Below are 18,783 nucleotides of genomic sequence, written 5' to 3' on the forward strand. Positions count from 1 at the left end.
TACTGGAAAACTGTCCGTTGGAAAGGACGTGTTATGCACAGCGTGTACGAGCTGTACCGGATTTCTATTGCTGTGGTACTCAACAAACGACTTCTGGGTCACAGACTTCAATTGAAGCAGTCTTGCCAAAGGAACCAACCACATTCTTACGAGAGGACTTGCCGGGGCCTCAAAAGGACCATTGTCCACAATAAACACAAAATGTTCCTTAAGCTTTTCAGTGTTTGGGTTTCGAAACAGATGGTCCAGTGCAGGATTATTGAGCAGAAGGAAAAGCTCGTTGAAGACTCTGTGGACGGTCTCTGGTTCAAAATGAGACAAGTTTAAGAGAGTCGCTGCTGTTCCTGTCCTTCGAACTCTGTAATACAGCTTATTGTCCTCTTCTTCTTCCAAAATGGACTGCGTTTTCAAGAAGAGATGAGTCATAGGGGTAACAACATTATGCGCTAATCTGCTCCAATCGTGATCCGGCAGGACAATCTTTCGCCACGTTTTCCCTGGTTTTTGAACGGGAGACACATCTGCATGGACCTTCGCTTTTGCGTCTTTGGAATCAACCAGTATGTTGTCCGGGTATGCGTGGGATAAGTCCAGTGTCAGGTTAACATTCTGAGTGGACCAATGAAGATTTGTAACAAATTGTTCCACACCAGTGCGTGGGGGTTTGTGAAAAGATAAACATGCATTTATGCCTCTACCAAAATGGTGCCTCCTGGTTTGGTAAGTCCCTTCTCGATAAATTTGGGTGTAATTAAAACAAGACGAGAGGCTAATGTTGAATCCCTCTGGGGCAAGGGCTAAAATTGTTTCTCTAGCTTGTCTCATGATGGTGTTATTGTCGGCAGCCCGATAGAGCACAGTATCAGTTAGTCTGGGATGACTTCCCAAGCCACCTCCCGCCCTGTCTACTCGATCTCCTTCCCCAAACGCAACTTAAAAAATACCAACAAGGTCTGGGAACTCCTCACATTTTACTTTTATTCCCCTCCCCTTGAAGATGTGACGAAGCTTTTCAAGTTTCATCCGTTGAAGAAGGCGATTTTTCTTCTTTCTTTCTGCGTCACTACTCGAGTCAGAATCGGAAATTAATTTGCTTTTCATGTCTTTGAAAAATTCCAAATTGTAACCCACAAGACCTTTAGATCGTTGAAAGCTTCTTTTGTCCTGTGCATTTGCTAATCTGGTCATAAAGTTTACACTTGTTACCTTAGTTAGGACTGCCTTGAGGGTGTCTCTGTCTCGCTTGCTGTCTAGATACTGCAGCACTGTCTCATAGTTAGATCCGATTGCCTCTTCGACTTTTTGGTTGACAATTAATTGACCATCTTTTGAGATATTTTTTAAAGAGTTTACGATCTTGACGATTTCAGGGCCATGGTTTTCTAAAATATATCCTTTTCCTTCTATATAAATTTGAACCACGTTTAAATGCTTTGTTACAACCTCCAGCAACCTTGCAGATTCAATGCGAGTTGAGTCCTTTAAAGCTTTCAACTCCTTGTACTTCTTTGCAAGAACTTGAGTTGGAATGATGGGCCCGTTATTTATGATAAAGTAACCAATGGATATCATTGCGCTCAAATGGTCTTGTTGCTTTTAGGACGCAGGAGAACTCAACTTGTCAATGAGGACATCGATATTTTTCCTCAGTGATCCTGTTGCAGATCCCCGCACGAGCCCCTTGATCTCATTATCTTCCATTATTATCGAGTTTCTCATTCGTTCTCCAGTTCTCCCCACGTTTGCATTCAACTTCACACCCTTGTCCCTATACCAATCAAAGCCAGGGCCACTAAGTGGAAATAAAACTTCATCGTCCTCGTCGTCACCTACATAGTCCTTCATTGCCTCTTTAACTGTTCTCACCTTCTCCTCTTGTCCAGAGTCCTTCAATGTCTCCTGTGTCTTCTCCTCCTCCCTTCGTCCAGCATTTTTCATAGTATCCTCCATCCTCTGCTCCTCCCTGCGTCCAGAGTCCTTCGGTGTCTCTGCTGGTTCTTCGGCAGGGTAGGTTTGTCGACAGATGTAGCTTGCTCTTTGGGAAGTGCGAAATCTGTTAATTTCTGCCTGGTAGGTGTGTCAGATGTAGTATGCTCTTTGGAAGGTGTGCGATCTGTTAATTTCTGCCAGGTAGTTGCACCTGATGTAGGTTGCTTTTTGGAAGGTGTGGAATCTGTTGATTCCAGGAAAGTGTACTTAATTTTCGAAATGAAAGAATGAAAACCAATCAGAAACAGCACGACAGAGCAATTAACTTACCTGGAACAATTACAGCTAATTTCCGACGGAAAGCTCTTCAAAATGTCCAAAAACAGGGAAAACGACCGCAGATTTAAATACACACAACGACGACAACACGCTGGAAGCAATGGCCGACACTTGAAAACCATGACTCGCAATTACTAGTACCCAGTCTCATGCCAGACGATTTATACTCTCGGAGATCTGTCACGTGACATCTCGTCCCCAAAGTGACAAACCCACTGACAATCAAGATCTGTCCCTGAATTAGCGGTGTCTGACATTTGCAGACTGCAGACTGCAGATTGGCTACAAATAGCGCTGATAAACAGTATTTAAGTCTAAACACCCATTTCAATTAGCGCTGATAAACAGTATTTCAGTCTAAGAACCCATTTTAAAACGGTTAGCTTTCAATAATTGAAAGCTAACCGTTTTAAAATGGGTTCTTAGACTTAAATACTGTTTATCAGCGCTATTTGAAATGGGTTCTTAGGCTTAAATACTGTTTATCAGCGCTATTTGAAATGGGTTCTTAGACTTAAATACTGTTTATCAGTGCTATTTGTAGCCAGTCTGCAGTCCCCATATATGTCAGACGCGCAGAGTACACGCTTAAACTTGCTCTGAAAAAAAAGTTGAACCAAACTTCATGTCTATCTTGAAGCCAATATTTCTTGATTCCCTTCTATTTCCTTCAATCTTTCTTAATTCTTTGATTGCACCGAACGTCAAGCGGCCATGTTGGTGGAAAGAACAATTATAGTGAAAAGTCTTTTGGGAATTTGACTCTTTTATTATGCATAACTTAAGCTACACTTTTCTCTTGTTTTTCCACCAACATGGCTGTCTTATCACGTGACGGCAATCAAAGAATGTGGGTTTAGTAATTTTACTATTATTAAAGTACACGTCTTCTCAGGGGCCTCAACTTACCTAAGACATCTACCATAGCACTATAATAATGATTTACGATGTACTATTAGAGCTACATATTACGCAAAGACAACTTGAATCTCCTGGAAAACAAAATGCAGCTTAGTTGACAGTTATGGAATAAAAAACTGTGTACGTACGCAATTCGTGCCTATTTTCATATAAAAATCTGAATTTTGAGTTGTCAGCAAAAGATTAATGACAATTGATCGTAAAAAGACTAAAATTTCTGAAGTCTCTGACTTCTATGAATCAAGGGAAAGTCACAATGTTCTGTCAAAAGGAAGAAATTGATCACATGCTAGGGAACCACAAAGGTGCGCGACTGATCACCTTTTCTCAAGGTTCTTGTTTACGTTGAATGAACTACAGGGAAGAATGCTAATCATTCATCGCTTTCAGAGTTAAAACGCCGTACTTTTTGGCCAAGAAAGTTCCGTCTTTGGTTTTTTAATTTTATTGTTATATTTGACTGAATATTTGTATTTCATCTATCGGGTGCGGAAGCCTTCTTTGTCGTCGGGTTATTGACCTGATACCAAACTCTTACCTGGAACACAGTAATGAAGCAAGAAATGGACAACAAGCTTTCTTTCAAATACTTCTTGACTAACAAGAATTAGTCAAATTTCAAATTGTTTTTTTACCTGAAGACTGTGCAGAGTTGAGTACAAATAAATAAAATTAGAAATAGCCAGGAAATTGCAAACATGCATCCACTCGAGGTGTTCGATTCCTTCTCCGACATCTAACCTAACCAGAGAATTTGCCGCTTGGTTTCAGTGTTGTACATAACAGCACAGTTAAGAGAGGAAAAGGTCATATGCAACTAAATTTCTTAATGTGTGCGTTGCGATGTTTATGTTTTGACAGAGAATATTAAATTACAAAAATATTCCACTGAAAGATTGTTAAATTTTCTTTTCCAGCATAAAATGTATTGACCAAAACAAAATATTTGCTATTAGAGGAAAAAAAGAACCCTTCTTATTTCAATTGAGTGCGTGAAAACAAGAAACACAATCCTTGTCACTGAAACCATATGCAATTAAATAAATTTCAGTCTCTCAGTTCTGGGTCAAACCCTTTTCTGAAGAACCTTTCCTTGAATAATGAAGACAACAAGCTTTCTTTCAAATAATACATCACTGTCACATTTCCAATTATTTTCTTTAACCAGAAGACCGTGCAGAGTTGATTACAAAGCAAATGTAAAATAGCCAGACAACTGAAATGTGACTTCAGTAAACACAAACGCACTCAGGGCGTTCGATTCCTTTCAATGAGTTTGAAAAACCCCTACAGAATTTGCCATTTGGTTTTGAACAGTGTTGTACATAACAGCACAGTAAAATATGAAAAACAAAGCTAACTTTCAATTCTGACGACGAAAGATGCAATAATTGTTATCGAAGAGCATTACTCGTCGCTTTTAAAATTCCAGATATCTATTTTTTCACCTCCTTTCTTGTTTATCCAATAATTGATGTTCCATTTTTGAACTCCATAAGGGTATATTTTGTTTTAATAAAGATCCACTAAAACGCAGGGCTTGAAATTGCGACTCAATGTTCGCCAGTGTGACCAAAAATTGAGTGCTGGCGACTAGATTTTCAGAACTGGTCGCCAGCAGGCGAATCACGTTTTGTCTGATAACCCAGGATAAACAGTAGACAACTTTTGTATTTGAATCTTTATATGATGAAATTGTTCCCACTAAAATAATGTATAAATACTACAAGAAAATCTGTTTCTCGCATTGCTAATTAATGGCACAAAATGTACTTTGATACTTCGATCATATTGTTTCAGCCGCTTCATGGGATCGTGGGCGCTTTTAAACGCCGTATGCTTCTTGCCGGTTACTGTACGTGAATTTTTGCACCCGGAAGACGAAGATTCAGCAAGAAGGTTAATTAAAAATTTAAATCCATCGTCAGTTGTGAACGCTGAAAACGTAGATTTAGCCAGATTACCGAAGGACCTCCTGGAAACTAGCTTGATATTGATAATATATTGATACTGAACCTGGACATCGCATAATGAGTTTGAAACCCTTAACGTAAAGTGGGTTGGAGAACTTATCCCCTCTGTTAGAAAGCGAACACCTGCAAAATTGACTGCACAAGGTGATTAATAAAATTAATGAAGATAAATATCGGTACGCTACGAAACCAAGTTCCTCTGATTCTAGAGACCACTGAAACGGTATATGAGCCGCGCCTTTTTTTAATCTCGGTCGGAGACTGGTACGAGCATTGTGGTTGTGTCGGGGCTTACGTTTAGGCCGAGAAATTGTTAGTAGTATTGCGTTTACTCACGATAAAGGTAATTTAAAGTTGCTTGCCACGCAAGCTGTAGGACAATAAAGAGCTACGTTTTGAAGGATGAAAAGCAAGGATAAAGGAACCATGTTTCACTTGCTATGGAAAACACGGACTGTGATTCGCTCCATTTCAAATAACCTTAAAGAACACCATCACCAAACTAAAGACAAAGCCGAAAACAACAGTTGCTTTAGAGGTCTTTCTCTAGCTGTTTTAATTTTTATTTTTTTGCCATTTAATAATTATGACTTTCCTTGCATGCAAAGTAACATTTAAAATCCTGTTCTCATGTAAGTCATATATTAAACAAGTTGGCGACCAAAATTTATGATCTGGTGACCAAATTTTCCCCATTGGTCACCAGCTGGCACCCCAGAGCAAAAAAGTCAATTTCGAGCCCTGAAACGTCATTTGTGTTACAATGACTTTGCAACATTGCATATTGTAATGTGTCCACCGGATTAAAACTACGCATTTCTACTAACCCCAGAAACCTAGCAAAAATCTTGCAGAAGACTCTACAAACAAAGACAATACTTAGCAGGGTAATGAAAGGATGGACCTACTGCACAACTTTTTCATTTTCCAACACAGGATAAAACGAAAAAGAAAACGAATAAATTCCACTCAGATTCTGACTGGATTGCATATGGCAACCCACTAACAAGTTTATTTAGGAATGCATCATTCATTTTTTTAGGAAAATTTTTTTTTGTAAGTACGTTCTACCAATTGCTCTCCTTTACCATCTTTATGCTTTGTATTGTATTGTTCATGTACAGTGGTGTAATTATTACACCAAGAGAGGTCATGGGGGCCAATTTCCATAACCTAACCTACCATGCACCAACAACACAAAAGCCTCACAAGGGGGTTCGGATATTACGAGATGAAATTGCTAATGGATAGTGTCAACAAGAAATGAAAGGCAATTTAATACTGGTCTTCTGATTTCTTCACCTTAAACATACAGCCGTGGCCTGGTACAATCCAGTCTGCAATTTCCAACACTTTATTTCTGCTTGTTAGATGTTTTTCAGGGCACTTGCTAAATAGTTTCCACAAATTTTCGTCTTCTTCATGTTCAAATAAGTCTCCACAGACTACAACTGTTCCTCGGTCTGTGCCTTTTACAACAACACTTACGTCCTCTGAGGTGTGCCCTGGGGTGCTAATGACCTGAATATTTTCCCCTTCTATGCAAAAAGGAACTCCTTCATTGAAATCCTTGGGTAGATCGCCATAGCTGTCCTTATCGTATAGCACATCATGAGACACCATATGGACAGCGTTGGTAAAAAGATTCAAGTTTCCGACATGATCCACATGTCCATGTGTACAAACAACGTAATTTATGTCCTCAGCGGAAATGCCGTGTCCATTTAGTTTTTCAATAAGGCATTTTTTATCACGCGGACTTCCGGTATCAACGAGTATTTTTTGGCCATTCCCCGTGATTAAGGTGCATGTACCGCTTGCTCTGTATCTGTTTTCGGTATCTACGTAGCCATAGCCTTCTAATAGCAATTCAACTTTCAACGGACCGGTATCCACCATGTTTTTAAAAAAACAAAATGAGGATGGAGGATTGGTAACAACTACTATCACAGGTTGCCCAAACTCTGTGTTCCGTTTTGAATTTAGAGAGTTTGTACGGCGAGTTTTAGCCGATACAAATCAGAAGGCTTAATAAACGAAACAAGCACTAATGTTGCACTCACTTGTCTGTTGTCTCTTTGTGATCGTTCTTTGGCAATTTGGTGCCATTCTGCCCTCTACAGCTGTATAGTGTCCTTGGTCCGCGAGATCCTTGGTCCTTCAATCCACCTCAAACGCGGCAAGCGATATGTTCGAAGATTCTATCGAACATCTTGTCAAGAAAATAGTCTCGCCAACCACTCTGCGAAGGAAAACTTGCCACAAAATTTCAATTTCGCCTTCTGTCAACATTCTTGTGACGTTCAGTTGGTTACAAGTCACCGCTCCGTTTATACTACAAATCTTTCGCTCCACTGTGAGGTTTCAAACTACAGCACAGCCCTTGGGCTACCTGTGCTACTAGCTTGATAGCCGCTGTCGATGCATTATGCAGGCTCAAACCTTGGTCTGTTTTCGTCCATTCAAGTCACCAGAAGGGCTTTGCAACTCATGGTTATTTTCTGAAATGTCATGTAGTGAGAGAGAAGGCAAAGGAGAAGCCAAGATGGTTTCTATTCCGTTGTCATCAGACGAAGAAACATCAGTAGGTTAGTATATAATACAGCAGGGTCTGATCACAACTGGTTTGCTTTCTATATATACTATAAACCTTTGAAGCATTCCTCTTAAATGGCGTTTCCGCTTGCTTGAAAACCTACGTGGTTTATTTAGCCTACGGGCTTTGCCTTGAATGCTTTATGTGTTGATTAGTATTTGTTACATGTATCTTTTCTGATTGTTTATGCAACGAGTAAAGTGAAGGGTGTTATTGTTTTTATTCTCAGCAACAAGTACATGTATTTTCTTGTGTTCATTAAATTAAAAAAAAGGAGATTTTCTAGCTGTTTAAACCTGGTTTTCACAAGTGATGCAAGCATAACAGGTCAGATTTCACTGGACAAATGGCCTCAACACAAGCACTTGGAAAGCTCAAGGATCAAAGTCTTTTCTTTTTTATCTAATTGTTCAGTGTGCTTACATTCCCCTTCACATGTACAATTGTACAGTACCATGTGAAGAGAGACCACTGCATAAGTACACAGAAATTTACTGTGTCTGGCCATGTCTGACCAATTAAAGCACTGGTTCCAATTTCTGCTTGGCCATGTTCGGAACAGAGCGTACTTGTTGCTTATTGAACATTTGATTTATATTCTTGAGCCAGTTTGTACATGTAATTGCTGACATTCCTTTTCACTTGCCATAAACTGCTTACGATTCTTTTTTTTTTGCGAAAATCTAAAAACAGATTTTTGTGATCTCGAATCTAAGGATTCTTCAGAATCAAAAAACTGCAAAATCCAAAAAAGGATTATTTTCCATGACAATGCAAACAAACAAACCCAGACTTGTGAGCAATTTCAAAAACCATCAGGATCAACCAACATTATCAACTGAAGATGACAGAAGTTTCTGTCGAAACATGTCTTGCAATTTCAAAAGTTTAGTCGTTTTCTTTAAAAAGAAAAATAGCGGTTAAGTTTGTGTTGGAGAAATTCTTCAGTGAAAATGCCACCAGAAAAAAAATACCTCAGCGATCAAGAAAGAGAAATGAGGAAAAACATAAGTGCATAAGTACATAAGTAAAGTACATAAGTGCATAAGTAAAGTAAAAAATCGATTGGTATTTTTGCAGTTTACTTTTTTAGGTATGGGAAAGGTGCTAACAATATTAATTATTGCTGTTTAGCAACTGGAGTGTAATTTCTGGTGTGAAATTTGCAGGAAACCTAACTATTTTCTTAAGTGGTATGGTAAAATGGTGTGAGAAAAAAATTTGGACTAAACTATCTTGTACGGTAGTTGTTGTGTAACATTTTTACGTGGAAAACCGCTTGTCAAAAATACTTTTTTCAAATCCTTTCCCAAAAAAATGCTGAAGTGGTGAATCTCAAAAATCTGGATTTAGATTTGATCCTCCTTGAGAATGGATACTTTGGATTCATGAGCTGTTTTTGGATTTCGCCCAAAAAATGGAGAATCTGTTTTTGGGTTCAAGAAAAGATCCTAAGAATGTGATGGCAAGGTATCTAAGTGTGTATCTTTGCTGTGAAGCTGACAACTTAACAACTTAATAGTTTTCTTCCTTTCATTTTTATGAATTTAACTTGAACAGCAAGTGGTTTTCTCTCAGCACAATCTAATTCTGGCCAGCTTGGAGGAACAGATTCTAGTGTGTTAAAAGGTAAGCAGGTTGGTGACTAGTAGTATGTTAATATTATAGGGGAAGCAGGGTTGGTAAAATATTGAGACTCAGGAGCAAGTGTCGCCTCCCACCTGTGTGGCCCAGGTTCTACTCCCACACCGAGGCTATAAGTGGGTTCAGTTTGCGTTTGTTCGCTACTCTGCCATCAAGGTTTTCTCTGGGTTCTCCTGTTTTCCTGCCTCAGCAGCTGATTCCAAGGTTTTACATGGACAGTATCGCGGCAGTCACTGAGGCGCCATATGAAGTATTCTTTCGGTTCGACCTTGTTGAGCTGCATCCTTGCTGTACTTGCCATGGCGATTAGCGGGACAGTTATTATTGACAGACAGTTATTATTGTCATTGAATACTCATTTGATAAAAAAAAAAATTAAAAATACTTAAGTTTATTAAAGCAGAGGTTTTTGCTTCTGTTTGAGACTTCGGAAGATTGTGAGACGATTTAACATCCATTATGCTTTGAAGATTTTTTCACCTGGAAACTAAAAACGTATCAGTACCATAGGCATATGGACATGTATTAAAGTGAGTGTCGTGTTTCTGTATACTACCCCGAGGTTACATGTAATTGCGTACATGTATGTTTGTATAATTATTGATAAAACTATGTGTGCATAATTATACAATATCTGTATATCTTGTACTTTATTCAATATGTAATATGTACATGCAAAAATATTCATGTATTTGATCCCTGTGTAGTTTTTGAAATAAAGTTTAAAGTACAATGAAAAAACAAAACAAAGAAAACATACAAGAAACCAAAAAAATAAATAAAGAAATACAGTAAATATAAAAACATTACATGTAGTAGAGTTGTATCATACTGAACTCAGTAGGCACTACTCAGATGCCCTTGCAAAAACAGAAACAAAAGAAAACAGGAGGTTTACAAGTGAATGAATATCCATTTCAAACACAACTGAGGTTATCAGAGAAAAGGAAAACAGTGTAATTATTATGGTCTGACCCCCTGTGGCTCCAGTACACATACAGTGTAATGATTTCAAATGGAAGTGAAGAGGGGTACACTGTTCATGTAGGTGCTTCATGAAAGAAAAACGAATAATTTTACACGTGAAATGTGACTAACTAAGCACAGCTCTGTGTACAGTAATACAGGGGTTTCAATAACTTTTGAAGTAGATGCCTGGGCTAATCAATGTAAGCGGCATTCACTCTTGCCTTTTGCAAGCTGAGGTTTGAGTTAAAATCAAGGCAGTGTAGCTGTTGCAGGTAAAGGCACTAAAACTGGTCTTGGCATTAATCTGATCAGACAGATTATACAGAACAGTTGAGGTAAAGGCAAAAAGGCTGCAGGTACATGTACTGGAAAAAAATGAAGAAAATCGTCATTGTTACAGTAAATAAATACAATCAGACAGATGCTACAGAACAGTTTTAAGAATTCAATCAAGGCAGTGTAGCCAGCAGTGAGAGGCACATTTTCTACGTCATAGACATAAGTATACTGCCAGTGACTGGCTTCTAATGAAATCCCTGGTAGTAAAATACATGTACGTCATTTTGTTTATCTGACTGTTTACTAATAATTTGTTATAAGCATTGTTGATTACATGTACTTGTTACTAGATGAGGCGACAGATGAAGAGAGAGATGAAGCAGATGAGAAAAATCGTCTTATAAGTCAAGTACTGGAGTTGCAAAATACCTTGGATGGTAAGAGAATCAATCAATAATTATTTAAGCTAAATTGAACTATTGCTGTGTGATTTATAGGACGGTTAGTAAATTGGTTTATTATAACTTAGAATCCAAAAACCTCTCAGATTTGTCCCAAAGGGTAGATGCTGTAAAAGATGAAAATCTGAAGCTCAAATCAGAAAATCAGGTATGTTATTATGCCAGTACAATTACATGTATAATTCAGTGGAAGGACTGTTGCAGGTAAAGGCGCTAAAACTGGTCTTGGCATTAATCTGATCCTGAAGACAGATGATACAAAACAGTTGAGGTAATGGCAAAAAGGGTGCAGGTAAACACAGCTAAAACTGGAAAAAAATGAAGAAAATCGTCATTGTTACAGTAATACAATCAGACATACATGTATGCTACATAACAGTTTTAAGAATTCAATGGAGCAGGAGGCAGAGCCCGGGGTGACTGCAGTGTATTAACAAAGGACAGCCAGCTGGCAATCAGGGACTTCTCTGGAAGGCTGAAGCTTGTGCTTAGGGCCTCTGCTCTTCCTCGTTTATATAAATGATAATTTTATTTGTAACAGCTGTAACCAAATGAAGTTCTATCTATTTGCAGACGATACGAATCTTTTATATGCCGATAAAAACCTCAAATCCCTGGAATCTATGATAAATGATGAACTTTGTAAGCTTTACTACTGGCTAAGAGAAAACAAATTATCTCATAACATTAAAAAATCTAATTACGTTATTTTTCGACCAAGGAAAAAAAGGTCAAATATGAAGTTAACTTAAAAATATTTCAATCATCACACCAACTCTTACACGTCTTTGGAACGTAAAAGTTACGTTAAATACTTGGGCATGCTTATTGATGAGAATCTCTCCTGGAAACATCATATTTTACAATAACTGTCATATAGCCTCAAAAATAAGTATATCGATTGGTATTATTGCTAGGTTAAGACACTTCGTACCACTTAATACTTTACAACATATTTACAGATCGCTGATTTAAACCTATTAATTATATGGTATAACAGCGTGGGGCCGAGCAGGAAAAACTCACAGGAACATAATCTTACGTCTTCAGAAACGTGCTCTTCGCCTTATGTTTTTTTGTGATTATAAAACTCACGCAATACCCCTCTTCATCTCTTCTAGTCTATTACTCCTAGATCTTCTTTACTTCAAGTCAGTTGGCATTTTAATGCATGATGTCTCAAATAAAATTGTATATCGCCACCCCAAATAAATAATATATTTCATTACCAACATAATATTCCTTCATATATATCACAAGATCATCAACAAGAGGTAACTTCTTTCTCAAATATTCTTAGACTAGAATAAACAAGGAAAATATGTCCTTTTCAAGGAATGGTGTTAGAATCTGGAATAGCCTATCTAGTGAATTTCATCAAATGCCTAAACGAAATTTCAACGCAACATTCACAATATGCTGCTTCAGAAACTCTCGGAGGCAAATGAGTATATTGATTTATCGGATTTGAATATGCCTTGAAAGCTGAACGTATTATATTTGCATTCCCTTCCAGCTTCTCATGTAATTTGTTTAATTTTCCTAGGAACTTTGTTTTATTTATTTTTTATTTTTTTTCCCAAATGCTGTACTGATCAATATTCAATTATTATTATTATTATTATTATTATTTTATTTTCCCTTTCTTTGCTTTTTTGGTTTCATTACCTGATTCGTACTTCGTATTTAGTTCAGTAAGTTATTTTTATGCACTGTAAAATAATACTTAATTTTATGCGTCAAATCACTGCTCGCCTCGAATAGCTGTAGCTAACTGCGAGTAGTGGTACATCATATTTTTCATATTCCAAACTTTGTAATATACTTGTAATAAACTAAACTTGTTTGTAAACTAAACAGGTCCCAACTTGCCTGTCGGGCAAGCAAACTTGATGAGCCGCTTACCCAAGGTGCTCCTCATGGGTTATTCGTGAAAAAGAAAAGAACATCTTGACATCTTTTGAGTTCTTACAAGTGAGCAAGTGGTCTGAGAAAGTTGCTTACCCAAGCACAAAATCTACAATACTTTTCTTGAGCACTGGTCAGGGAGAGAGCTGATTTTACATTCAACTCCAGACACTTATTGTACATGTTTATGTCTAAGCAACCACATGCTACGTGTATCACAGTTTTCATTCACTCCCTTACCCTCTCTGGGTGGACACAGATTGTACTTGTCATACATGTACTCATAGAAACCCTGGAAAATAATGAAACGAAAGAAATCATATGCCAATCCCAGAGAGAAAAATCATGGAATTGAAAATGTGAGTTAAGGAATGGCAATTGCTATCCTAATGTTCTTGATTTCTTTGGTGTTTGTGGTTTAAAGAGATTTGCTACTGTACCAGTACTTGAGAATTTGTTCGCAGAGGAGGAGAGATTTTGTTAAGAATATATTTGTTGCTGTTGTTGTAATAGAGTGCTGATGATCTTAATATCCAACCTTAATCTGCGCATTGTCTAAGACAGCTTGATCGAGTTCCTAGTTATCCAACCTGGTCCTTACAGTGTATTTGAACAGTGTCCTTGTAATCCAACATGAATCTACACAGTGTCTTAAAGGCACTCAGTTACACTGTAATTTAATAAACAAGTGAGACAGCTGGAGTTCACAGCCAGTTTTTTGAAATGTTTAATTTCAAGGAATTATGATGTACATTCAGAAATGTGACTTCTGACATGACTATGACAAAAATCAAAATGCTGCACTTTTGTCCATTTTAAAAACATCACAAGCTCTGTATGGCAAAAATATTAAAGAAGTATTTAATAATCAAGTGTCTCAGTGGCCACTGCCTACAGTTCATGTATGATGTGGGTAACTCACTATTCATAAAAAGAAATAATTATTTCCAAATCTGCCTTTTTTGCTACTCTGTATTCACAATAAGTTTTTATGAAATTAACATGCCTAGTGGAACAATCTCGTCTGTTCCAGTTTTACAATAATAAAATTGGTGAAAATGAAGGAAAATATAGTGGACCTTTTTGCAGAAACGTGGGCCATTTTTATTTCTCTTGTTTTGAAAGACATTATGGGATGCTTTATAGGGGGGCAAATTGATATGTATTTGCTCCCTGGGTATCCCATAATGTTTGGAACAATTTATGGCAAGATTCATAGTCCAAAGAATTAATGTGTGCATATCCCAAGACCACTTGTAACCACACTGAACTCCTATAATATTATGCGTGCAGGCAACTTTATAAGAAGAAGTTTAATGCAGATTGTTTGATTGTCAGGTGCTGGGACAATACATAGAAAATTTGATGTCTGCTTCTAGTGTATTTCAGCCAGCAAACCCTGATGGAAAAAAAAGGTTTGAAAGATCACTAAATTTCATAAAATGTTATTATTAATGTCATTGATTCATCAGATTTCTGCAGATTTCCCTGAGGCCCTGAGCATTGGCAGTCCTCAGTCGCAGCTAAAAAATGTACATGTGGGGATGGAGCTCGCTAAATTTAGTGTTCTTTGCACGTGGATAAAAGTTAGGACTGGGGATTTCAATTAGAAGAACGACAATGATGTTTTTGAAAGTTCATGTTACAGAGAATTAATTTTGCTCTGTTCCGTATGTTTGGACAGTCGAATTTGACCAGTGACTCTCTAGAACCCAATCTTACCTTTTTCAATGTGGCTGCCATGGGGGGTGCTCCCATATAAACATGACAGGGGTGCTCATCGGAAATTTTGAAAAGAACCCCTAAGAGGTACCAATATCCTGTCTTGTAGGCGTGGCATGAAATTTTTTTCACCCCTTAGAGGTACGAAATTATGGGTTTCATTGAGACAAAATTAAAAATTAGTTAATTTTCAAATGCCTCCTGTCATATTTTTTGGCTCAATGCCCTAAAAGGTACCGCTCAAGCTCCTGCTGTGGACCTTTTGAGGCTGAACATCCTTTAGAGGTACCAAAACCACTGTTTTAACCCCTAAAAGGTATGACGAGCACCCTTCCATTTCTCGAATTTCAGGAAGTTTTATGGTAATTAAAGCGAAGAGAGCCAAAATACAAAGAAGATTTTATATTTCCACTGCAAAAGGCTTACCAGGGCAGAATAAGCTTCTGGCACCCGAGATATCGATCTGAGGCTGAAATTGTCTACTGCGACGAGGTGTCTAAGAGTCAGATCGTTGAGTGTGGTCTTAATCATAGCATTGAAAATGATAGGTTTATCACAGAACCAGAGGATGTATCTCTCAAGAGCCACGTGTGTTATGCCGCCAAGACAGTGCGTGGCGCCCTTTTAAGTCAGGAACTGAACATGCCATGGCCACCATATTCAAGTAAAATTAAGAGAACATCAGATTGCTAACTGTTGTTTACAACCTACTTGTTTGGGTCCTCTATGAGGATGGCGAAGGAGAGGAGGAGAAGGTGAATGTAGGCGAAAATTGCCTTCGTCTTGTTCTGTCCCTTGCTTGCCCAAGACCTCTTATACAACGTCTCAAACGCCCAATTACGTTGCCTTACCTATGACAGTACAAAACCTTACTGGTTCAAAAGAAGTCATCACTTTGTTGAATAGATATGGTCATGAAATATAGTATGACCAGATTCTTGGGATCGAGACGGCACTTAATTGCTGAGAGTCACATGGAAGCACACAAACATGGTGTAATATTACCAAAGGTTATCTGTGCTTATGTCTTCAACACATTTTACTGGGACAACATCGACCTGCTTGAAGAGACATTATCGGGGAGAGGGACAACTCACTGTACTAATGGCATTGTGGTGCAAAGGCAAGTCGCAGGATGCGCTTTAACATAACACCTGCAGTGCCACAAAAAAGAGCTGTCCGAAGGCGGACTTTTCTTGCAGCTCCAATACCGAAACTAAAGCAGGCCACCTTTGATTCTATGCCCATTTCATCTGTTAGAATAGGTGGAAAAGAAGTGATGCTTAAAACCGACAGAGACCTCTTTGCTGGTCTCCTTGTTCTTGCTCAGACCAGAGACGTCTACGAGAAGTCTTCAAGTATTCCCTAGGTCCACTTTCGTGGCCTCTGGCTACAGCGGATGGGTCCCTCTGCAAGACTGTCAAGTCTAAGTTACTGCAAACGCTGATTGAAGTAGTCGAACCAGCTGAAGATATTCCACCCACTGCAGTATTGATTGTTGATGGCAAGGCTGTACTTCACGCGATGAAAGAAATTCAGCGACATTTGAAGAGTTGGCGACTTCTGTTTTTCATTCAGTAGTTCCCTAGACAACCTTAGCAAGACCCATTGATTTTGTTACAGATAGATATCCAGATGTTTCTATCAAGAATCCCGAGAGAGCAAACGTGTTAGTGTAAGAGCTGACAAAGTTAAAATAACTGAAGGTGGTCAAAAGTGTCCCTAACAGTGGAAGACGTTCTTAAGTAGCTGGGAGAACAAGAAGATGTTAACGTTATTTCTCCTTCAGCTGTGGTCAAGAGAAAACTATGCAGATCGGATTGGGAATCGCAACATCTATTTTGCTCTTGAAGACAAGTGATTTCAGTTGTCTGTCAATGATGGCAAGGTTGTTTGCGAGGAGATCACTGAGCTAAACAGCAACCATGAAGAAGCTGACACAAGGTTACGTCTCCATGCAAAGCATGCATCTGAAAACGGTGAGACCACCATAATAATAAAGTCTCCAGACACTGATGTGGCAATCCTGGCTTGTCATTTTTGCAGGGATTTATCAGCAGGGATCCCATTCAATTAAAAAGAAAGAGAAGAAGAGGAACATTTATCTGGAGATTTCTGCCATGGCTGATGCTGCTTGGCCGCACCTTTGCGATGCCTCACCTGGTCTACATGCTTTCAGTGGCTGCGACTCAACTACCGTGTTTGTAGGTAAAGGGAAGAAGACTGCTCTGAAGCTTTGTAAGATAGACCCGGTGGCCTCTGAGGATAAGGCGACTCTTGGGCGTTCATTTGACGCAGAGACAGTCCCTTTTTCTGAATGTGAGGGATTTGTGTTCAAGATGTATGGTAAGCCAAAACTGGTTGAAGTTAACGAATGTCGATATATTACCTCAGGGTCTTACGCCATGCCAAGATGCACTACGAAATCACACAATGCGTGCAAACTACCAAGCAGCCATCTGGCGTCATGCACTGAAGGCAAATCCTGAGATTCCATCACGTTACACATCAGTAGTTAACAGTGAGATGCAGAGTAGAGGTACTGTAAACGATGTCCCTCGAAGAAGTTGTTAAACTATTCAATTCACGCGTCATTTTCGTATATTTCACGTACAACATATTTAATTTATGTACAGTTGTACAGTTGTACATGCAACCTCTTCATAGAAATTTGCATTCTCACCACGACTTTTGGATGATGTCACAATTCACTATATCTTCGTCAAATGTACCACTTTAGAGAGTCGTTCCTAAGCCCAGCGAGCCATATCAGTTATTTCACAAGCTAAAGGCATCGCCGTTATGAGAGTTGCCTTTAATAGGTTTTTCCTTCTATTTCAATGCATAGTTGGAATATTTCTTTGCAAATAATGATTTCAAAATATGAAAAGGATTGTATCTGAGTGAAATTATATGGTTTTTGGGGGATTAACGAGTGGAAATAAAATCTTCTGTGCATTTTGCGCTTTAATTACCGTAAAACTTACTGAAATTCGGCAAATGGAGCAATTTTACTGATTTTTAAATTTAAAATGCCTGCAACTGGGAAAGATGCAGAAATAATGAGTTTCCGAAGAAGTATAACCCTAAAAACAGTCTAAAAGTAGCAAAAATGCAGAGTAGACCTTAGCCTTTCGTCGATCACGTGTTTCCTGTAGCTCCACAATTCTGATTTCCCCAAATGAGTGGATAGTCTTTCATTATTAATCAATAATAAATTCAATGTGGCCTGTATTGTGTTTTTTCAGGCCAAACCCATCCAAGCCAGCAGCAAAGAAAGGAGAGAAAAGATGATCTTTTAAGGAAACGTCGCTTAAATAATTATGAAGGGCGTCTCAGTATTTTCTGAATATTCAACACTTCAGCTGTTCTCTTTTAACGTCAGTTTGCTTTATGATACAAAGTTGAATTCCTGCCAGGAGAACATTATAATTGTTAGAATAACTCTTGGGTTGGTCGAATATTCATTCCTTACTAATGTGAATTTTTTGCGTGCCACTGGCATCTTTTCAATCTTTTTCAAGGAGTGCCAAAGTTGTTAACTAAATGTGTGCGTTGTATTTCAAAAGTGGAAGTCATCCTACATGTAAGCAATTTTCTGTACTACCATGTTCTTTTAGGTGCCTGAAACAGAGAAGGCATGTTTTCTTTCTTCAATGGAAATTGCACGAGATTTCGTTGAATGTCAAGTTAAATGTGGCATTTACCATGCATCATTTATTGCCTTGCCTGAATATTCTGTAAACAAGCACATCCGTGCTTATTTTATCCACAGTAATTTCCTTCAGTTAACCAAGTGAAGCCAATGGAGCGTCTTCACTCTTGTGACCATCAGCCATGTGGAGTTACTGAAACAAGAAAGTATTTGCATAAAAATAGAGTTCAATTCCCGGAGTATTAGTTTGGTACACCATCATGCCTTCCATTTGTTTGTTTTGGAACACCAGCATGGCCTCTATGACGTCATGTGAAAACGCTCTATAGTCCGTATGCGTGATAACGTCTGACTAGCTACTGTACATGTAAATTAACCACGAAGCCT

At 38.4% G+C, this 18,783-nt stretch overlaps 2 protein-coding genes across 2 annotated transcripts; one reads left to right on the forward strand and one right to left on the reverse strand.

Annotated features, from left to right (window-relative positions):
• Positions 1 to 6,293: 6,293 nt before the first annotated feature.
• Positions 6,294 to 7,196, reverse strand: LOC138000683 (metallo-beta-lactamase domain-containing protein 1-like). The gene has a single exon (XM_068847256.1). The coding sequence runs from the start codon at positions 7,059 to 7,061 to the stop codon at positions 6,438 to 6,440; it is 624 nt and encodes a 207-aa protein (XP_068703357.1). The 5' UTR covers positions 7,062 to 7,196; the 3' UTR covers positions 6,294 to 6,437.
• Positions 7,197 to 7,591: 395 nt separating this feature from the next.
• LOC138000685 (short coiled-coil protein B-like) lies at positions 7,592 to 18,452 on the forward strand. Its single transcript, XM_068847257.1, has 6 exons — positions 7,592 to 7,750; positions 9,319 to 9,387; positions 11,001 to 11,087; positions 11,198 to 11,259; positions 14,358 to 14,434; positions 17,990 to 18,452. Exons 1-6 carry the CDS (start codon positions 7,669 to 7,671, stop codon positions 18,033 to 18,035), a joined length of 423 nt encoding a protein of 140 aa, XP_068703358.1. The 5' UTR covers positions 7,592 to 7,668; the 3' UTR covers positions 18,036 to 18,452.
• The last annotated feature ends 331 nt before the right edge of the window (positions 18,453 to 18,783 follow it).

This window comes from Montipora foliosa, chromosome 4, assembly GCF_036669935.1.
Source record: "Montipora foliosa isolate CH-2021 chromosome 4, ASM3666993v2, whole genome shotgun sequence".
Classification (NCBI taxonomy): domain Eukaryota; kingdom Metazoa; phylum Cnidaria; class Anthozoa; order Scleractinia; family Acroporidae; genus Montipora; species Montipora foliosa.